Source organism: Poecilia mexicana, unplaced genomic scaffold (assembly GCF_051168715.1).
Source record: "Poecilia mexicana isolate PSO_F unplaced genomic scaffold, ASM5116871v1 scaffold_17, whole genome shotgun sequence".
NCBI classification, from domain to species: Eukaryota; Metazoa; Chordata; class Actinopteri; order Cyprinodontiformes; family Poeciliidae; genus Poecilia; species Poecilia mexicana.
The window spans coordinates 8245466-8253465 of NW_028263386.1; the positions used below are offsets into that span (position 1 = coordinate 8245466).

The 8000-nt window shown below is 38.9% G+C and overlaps 1 protein-coding gene across 1 annotated transcript in view; it reads left to right on the forward strand.

The window, feature by feature from the left end:
• Window positions 1-7036, forward strand: part of LOC106933670 (retinal-specific phospholipid-transporting ATPase ABCA4-like) — a 43901-nt gene extending 36865 nt beyond the window's left edge. Inside the window, exons 42-49 of the mRNA XM_015013062.2 lie at window positions 446-508; window positions 1056-1162; window positions 2036-2177; window positions 2398-2532; window positions 2843-2946; window positions 4442-4534; window positions 4747-4996; window positions 6408-7036. Coding sequence (XP_014868548.2) covers window positions 446-508; window positions 1056-1162; window positions 2036-2177; window positions 2398-2532; window positions 2843-2946; window positions 4442-4534; window positions 4747-4996; window positions 6408-6515 — 1002 coding nt within the window. The 3' untranslated portion in view covers window positions 6516-7036. The remainder of the gene's footprint in view (window positions 1-445; window positions 509-1055; window positions 1163-2035; window positions 2178-2397; window positions 2533-2842; window positions 2947-4441; window positions 4535-4746; window positions 4997-6407) is intronic.
• Window positions 7037-8000: the final 964 nt, after the last annotated feature.

Below are 8000 nucleotides of genomic sequence, written 5' to 3' on the forward strand. Positions count from 1 at the left end.
TTTATCTAATATAAAAGATGATAATTTGGAAATTTCTTTTTGTTGCATTGGACTGTATCATGTTTCATTTTTTTCTATATAACAGAATAAGATATTTTATTAGATTAATTCTGGAGGAAATAATTGTCACTGCCCAAGTTGCTTAAACTTTATAATTTTTTTCTTTTACATATAAAAAGGAGGAACATAAAGTGGACACTAAAGAAATATCTTCAGAATTACATAAAATTGTCCTTAACTCCTTTGTCCACAAACTGCTTTTCACTCCACCAAACAAACAAATAATCTTAATTTACCAGAATAAAATATATGAAATTATAAAATTCAGAAGTCAGAACACTGCACATGATTCACCAGTTAGGTGTGTTTTAAAATATATTTGTGGTCGCTACATTTGCTTTGGTACTGCTCCAATAAAATGAGATATTATCGTTTCTCTGTACAGACGTATGTGGGCAGAAAGAGGGCAGCTGTGGACCGGATTTGTGTGGGAGTCCCTGCAGGCGAGGTGAAGTCACTGAGTTCATCCATGCTGAGATCTATTTCTACCTTTTCTTTTTGCCACAAATTGTGTCTGTTTGTCTGTGAATAAATAAAGGCTAATAGTTAAAATTCACAACTTTAAATTTATTTTGTTTTCATGAAAACAGTTGAAATAGATATTTATACACAATACAAAATGTCATTCAAATCAGTTTGTCTGTGACGGCGGTTAATGATAAATCTCAAAGCACTTGAAAAAACAAACAGATCTGATCTATATGTAAAGTATAAAGTCAAATCAATCCAGTCATACTGTCAGATTAATATTCCATGTAATCCTGCTTAGAATACAGTGCTACGCTGATTGGAAAAACATTTTCCATCTAACCAGTGACAGCAAATTGCATTGATTCATTGACTTTACAGCAATGCCCTGACCTGAGAAAGCACTGATTAGTGACTGAAACCATAAGAGAGGAAACATTTGAGCTTCTTGATGATATTCATTCTTTATAATAGTGCCACAGTTTTCTGTGCTTCTGGTATTAATGGCGTCCTTTTGTTGTTGTTAGTGTTTCGGCCTTCTGGGAGTTAATGGAGCTGGGAAGACAACAACTTTCAAAATGTTGACAGGTGACACTGATGCCAGCTCTGGAGAGGCTACTGTGGCTGGGTACAGGTAGGTGGAGCTCATTTATTGAATAATAAAGGCATTCCTGTCCCTGCTTAAAAAAAAAAAAAAAAAAGAAAAAAATTAAGACACAGTACCTTGCAAATGTAGTTATACCAACTGACCCATAAACTTACATACATTTCAAATTAATTTTATAAGATTGACCAATAAAAAGTAGTGGATAATTATAAAATTAGATTTTCAACATTTTCAACACACAAAAATCTACAGAATGCATTGGGCTCCTTTTACTCTGACCCTAATGAACACAATTGTAAAAAAAATTGTACAAAACTTAGCAATTTTGCAATGCACATCCATAAGACATTTTAAAAGTTAGTGAAACTTTTAAAATGCAAGATAAAATGTCATGCATATTAGACCTGACACATCTTGAAATTAAACTTGCAGCCAAATGATTTTCAGATTTTCAGTTGAAAACCATGTTATTTTCCTTTTATGTCATAGCTTTCACCACGTTGTTTCTGTGTACTGCACTCAACCCCCCCCCAAAATACATAAAAATTTGAGGAGTATGAATATTTTTTCAGTGCTCTATGTAATGACAAAAGTTTGTTTCTCGTGGCTCATCCTGCATGTAGTTCCAGCTGGGTGAATCCTAAAACAGCCCTGAGAATTAGACCGTTTGGACACCATCTGATAATGAAACTGACCCGCGTCTCTAAACACAAGTGAACATGTGCTAATCAGGAGAGAGAGAATCAGACTTTTGACACCCCGAATCTGATGTTGTTTTGACAAATTTCTAAATGTAGACATTTGCATCATGTCTCCATATAGCTAACGCCATCTAAAAATGTTCCATATCCTTTGAGCTCCTGCAGTATCTCAAGTAACATATTGTGTTTATATCGGCAGCATCCTGACAGAGATACTAGACGTGCACCAGAACATGGGCTACTGCCCCCAGTTTGATGCCATTGATGAGCTTCTTACCGGCAGGGAGCATCTCTACCTCTACGCCCGACTCAGAGGGGTGCCCGAATCAGAGATCCCCAGAGTAAGTGGGACTCCAGCTGCTTCACATATTGAAGCACCTTAGGATGTTCTACTCTGCTACACATATGGCAAAGACCTCCATCTTCTCTTCACGTTTTGTTTACTCCATCCCCATTTTTCCCATCTGTTTTTTTCCTTTTTTTTGGCGTATTCTTTTATGAAGGAATCCGCCAGTGATGCATTGAAGTGGCCTCTGAACTTAGATTCTGTTTCTTCTGCAGGTGGCAGAGTGGGGCATCCAGAAGCTGGGCCTGACAGAATACGCTGGCTGCAGCGCAGGAACTTACAGCGGAGGCAACAAGCGTAAACTGTCCACAGCCATCGCAATGATTGGCTGCCCTGCGCTGGTCCTGCTGGTAGGGGAGCCAACGACGACAAGCTACAGAGCCCTTTGCTTGTGTTTTTTAGATTTTATGCAAGAATTTATCAATGAAATAGTCTATGGATCCAGATGGTAAGCCATATGGGTTCAGTCAGGCCTGGCCTGGAATGTTTTATATGTTGGCACGAAAACGACGCAGTTCAGTTCAAACTGGCATAAATCTGTGATTTGTTGCCATATGCTGATAGAGATAAGGACTTGGTCTCTGTTCGTGTGGTGCTATGTGCTCAGAGAGACAAGTTTGTTGTTTGTTCTGTAGCTGTTTTCCTTTTTTTTTTTTTTAGGATGAGCCGACGACTGGGATGGATCCGCACTCTCGCCGCTTTCTGTGGAACGCCATCATGAGTGTGATTCAGGACGGCAGGGCCGTGGTGCTAACGTCACACAGGTTCGAAACCTTGTGATGAAATAAAATCTTGGCCCACAAACATGTGTCAGCAGCTAACCAAGCACAGTTAGCCTGTTTTCAAAGGCATAAAAAAACCAAAAAACATTCAGATATTATTGTTTGTGGAAGGAAATTTCTACATATAATTAACATTTTAACAAAAATAAAAGTCCCATAAAAATCCCCTTATTTTTTCGAGTGCAACCAGCTGGCTCCAAAACTCACCTAAGTAGGAAATTCAATCCATTTGCGAGTCATTTATTTTCAATGTACATGTACATTTCCTTAAAATGGGATATTTGTTCCTTTGATCCTTGCTACCTTTCCAAATAAACACCTTAAAGCCTGTATTAAACAAACTGTTCATTAGGTTCACATTTCTTTATTAAAATGTTTTCTTTAATTGGTCTGATTTGATCTAATTTTCTGAGCAACTTAATATGTTCTCATTACTTGTAAGCTGAAAATGATCTGTTTATGTAATTACTGTATATTATATTTCACATAATGAATTGAGTTACAGAAATAAATGAACTTGTCAATAATAATTAAATTTATTGAAATACAAATGAACAAATAACATTTTAGAGATCATACAATACAGCAGAAAGGTTGGGGATAAAGTTGGGGTTGGTTATAGAACATTATCATTTTGAACCACAAACCTACCAAGGTTAAGCTGTCTATCTAAACCAGGGGTCCCCAAGCTACGGCCCGCGGGCCGGATCCGGCCCGCCACGTCATTTGGTCCGGCCCCCTGAACAATGCCGGATCCGGCCCGCCTCCTCATACCAGAGAGCATTCAGTGATTTTTTTTATATATTGTATTTTCTGGTTTATATGTGGATTTTTGTTCAACCACCATGGGGGTTCTTGAGCAGATGTGAAACTAACTTTCCCTCAATGGAATATATACTAGTCAGTCCCAGTCACCGTTTCACTCACGGTTTTTTTCCATTTGCATTCTGGGTAAAAATCTATCTAAAAGCGCGAATATGTCGTCGGCAATAAACCAGCCAGCACCCCCCCCCCCCCGGTCCACAGTTTCACTCAAAGTTTTCTAAGGTTTCTTTCTCCAAAAACTAAGACCGGCCCCCGACCAGAGAAAGGAACAGCTATGTGGCCCTCGCAGGAAAAAGTTTGGGGACCCCTGATCTAAACTGACAGGCTGGAAAAGGACATCATTATTTAGAGTAATAGCCAAGAGACCCAATCTGCACTTTTCAGCAGAACAAGAAATCCAAGAAGTCTGCAAAGCATTATTCCTCTGCTACAAAGGCCCAGTCAAAGTGCAAACCTAAATCCAATTGAGATTTTGTGGTATGACTTTAAAACCAATGTGTGCTAAAGATTTTCCTTCCACTTCATATAAACGCACTACTTTGTGTTCATCCTTTACATAAAGCTCTAATAAGAAGTATTAAAGTTTGTGGTCTGACAAGGCGACAAAGGTCACAGACATGAATAACGATGGATTGCTGTTGTTTTCCACCAGCATGGAGGAGTGTGAAGCTCTATGCACCCGACTGGCCATCATGGTCAACGGGACCTTCAAGTGTCTTGGTACCATCCAGCACCTCAAATACAAGTAAGAGTTTGTTTCTTACTTACCCAATAACTGTGGTTCCAATCTGTGACTGTAAGTCTGAGGCTAGCATTAATATATATATATATATATACCGTGATGGTATATACATATATACCATCACGTTATAGATGACAGAAGCATTAATGTTCAGAGCTGTAGCCACCAAAGAAAGCAGTATGCAGTGTTTCTGTGCCTTGCTTCCTCGAACCCAGATTTGGCGACGGCTACGTTGTGACAATGAAAATCAGGGGAGCCAAAGCAGGCTTGTGTCCAGAACTGGAGCCTGTGGAGAGCTTTATGGAGAACTCCTTCCCCGGCTGTGTTCAGCGGGAGAAACACTACAACACGCTGCAGTATGAAATTGCCTCATCCTCCCTGGCGAGGATTTTCCAGCTGGTGGTGGCCAATAAAGACAGGCTCAGCATCGAGGACTACTCTGTTTCCCAGACAACACTGGACCAGGTAACGCTGAGATGTGACAATCACAACAAAAACAATTACACTTTATTTTTAAAAAGAAAAAGATTGCAATGTGTTAAAAATTCATAAGAGCTGCTGTCAGATGCTTGCTAACAAAACGTAATCGAGCATCGGATACCCAATTACAGAATGTTCTCGTAAACCTAATTCGTAATTGTGTTGGGAAAACTAGTTCACTTGATCACTTTCAATTCTGGCTTTCGGGAACAATTTAGACTCAGAAAAGCTCAAAATTAATTCTTGTGATGCATCACTGGGAAAAAATAGAAAAAGGAAGCAAAAATAGTCATTTAGAGACTGCAAGGTCGACGCCATTTACAGGCAAAACATTACAGTTAGGCAAGACTTGGTGTCTTCATATGGCTTGTAGGAGCACCTCCTTCTTCCTCCTATGTTTAAGAGATGGCTGCTCCATTAATGCACAGAGGGAAATTACTGAGCTAGAAAGACATCTAACGACAAATAATAAAAAATAACTATTTTCTACTAATGTGTAGTATGGAAATATGGATAATATAAGCTTTAAAACAGATCACTTACAGTATTCATAACACTGCGTTGTACATTCATACTAGATTACAAATGCCAAAAAGAAAACCTGCCAGGAATTAACCACTTAGTCCTACTAGAACAATGAACTTAATTGTGCAAACTGGCTTTCAAATTGTGCCTGTAAACTTTGAAATTCATTAAAGAGTGCAATTTTTTTTTGTCTTCAAAGGTTCCTTTGAAACCAGAGTTTGTCTATGTAAACCAACACTTTATTTCCATGCTGTACACCTGTTCTCATAGACACACATGACATATTATTTTTTTTAACTTGTTACTCCAGTTTGTCCAAAGTGTTTGATTCAGGATGATGCATTTGCCTGTTGATGTCATTGCCATATTTGAACACTTTCTTTATTTATCTTTTTTGTTCTGGTGTTTTCAAGGTTGTAAAAGTGGCTGAAGTCTGAATGAAGTTCTTGAATGTGCAAGAAACTAAAACTGAAGTGGGTTAGACGAGCATTTTGACAAGAAAGTGTGTAAGAACTTTAGTTTTGCATTGCGGAGAGTGGATATGAGGCCAAAGGACGCTGGTATTAAAACATGAAAGATTGTATTATTATTCATCTTGTTCGTTTTTTTCACTTCTGTTGCAAGCTGCACAAGCCTTCAGGGATACGCTGTTATAGACAATGGATGTCATTGCAAGATGACTTTAATAGTTAACTATGTGAGAGCTAATCTTATACCTCCTAATGCTTTTTTTTCTGTTTGGAATTGCATACGATTCCAATCCAGTCATTGGCGGGACTGTTATATTAATGCCTGCGATGAGGAACTGGTGCAAAGTCAATGAGCCAGAATGCCTCTGATCACATTCTGAATGAATTTCTCTTTTGTTCAGGTGTTTGTCAACTTTGCCAAGCAACAGACGGGAGAGGACGACGACGTGACGCTGCACAGACGAACAGCAAGAAAGGACATGAAGATCTCGCCCGTGAAGAAGAAATAATGGGCAGCCACTTCTGAATACTCAGACGAAAACAGAAGGGTTTCCCTGCATAGCAGTGAATATGATGCACATTCCATAACCCAGCAGCCTCGTCTCTTCTGCTAACCAAGGTGTTCATGAGTTAGTGAGGCCATTCACCTGCCAAGTTGGTTCCTGCAGCCACAGCCAAACTACAAATGCCTTTGGCTCCTGATGGGGATTAACTTGACCTGATATACCAAGCATGTGTGACTCATGATTATGACTTACAGTGTCTGTTAGCCCACAGAGACTGATGTAGAAACAGAGAAAACAGCTCATCAGACTGATGGGTTATTTAAATATGTACATACTGTATAAGTTATAAATTATTAAGCTTCCTAGACTTTGTTTTGTCTATATTAAAAACACAAATCTATTTTATTAGGCATATGTACATGAAATATTTATTTGTCCTCAGACTGACTGAATGCAAAATATGTTTACCACTGCTTTTGTTCTGTTTGGTCATTTGCTAAGCATTAAAGTATTTCTTTATCTGCTGTGTTTTATACATTGCGCATCATGTCGTCTCCCTGTGCGAGAAGAAAATCTCCTCATATCTCTGGCATTTGTTTAACCTCAGCCGTCCAGTCGAGTTGCGACAATTAAACCGTCATTACAAACAGTCAACAGTTTATAACGGATACACAAAGCCCTGCGCTCACCTTCTGTGTCGCAGTCATTGCTGAGGACTCGCCAAGCGTCTTGTCACAGTTTCCACTTCTCTGACAAACAGTCCAATTACTTTTCTGCTGCTGCAAGTTGTGGCGTCATTGCCGGAGGATGCCCACAAGCCCGAACCTCACTGGCCACCTCAAGTAGATAGAAGGATGTTGCCAATGTACAAGTCGGGGCTGCTAATGAATTCTCTGGAGGAGATCTCATGCCACTGTCTCCCCCATATGGTCATCTGAATGGGGCTGATGAGCACGAATAGAGACGCAATGGGGGAGAAGGTGAGTCTTGCTGTGGCAGGCTGTGAAATGTATTTCTATGGTGCTGCTGACCGCAACAAAAGACAACTTGCCATTTATTCATATTTGAAAAAAGAATACTTAATCGTAGCATGGGGGCTTAACACTGACTCGGTTTAAAGAAAAATTACTTGCCCACCAGGGCTGAACCAACAAAGCATAACGAAATTATCTGCTTATTAGTGTTATTTTTTCTTGTTTTATTTACATCTGTTCTTTTTGATCAACTGCATGGCTTACAACTACATAAAATCCAAAATTCTGATTCTTATAAAAAAATATATATTTACAACCAATGTTTTTTTTTTAATTACATAAATTGTTGGAAGACTGATGACTTGACAGATGTCTTCCAAAATAACTCTGCCAAACAAGATGGTGGTTCACATAGTGTTGTATGCAAGCAAGTTATTGGAAAGTTGGGTAGAAGAAAAAACTGAATAAACACAAGAAATAAGAATAATCACAGACTTGAGGATTTTAAGACAAA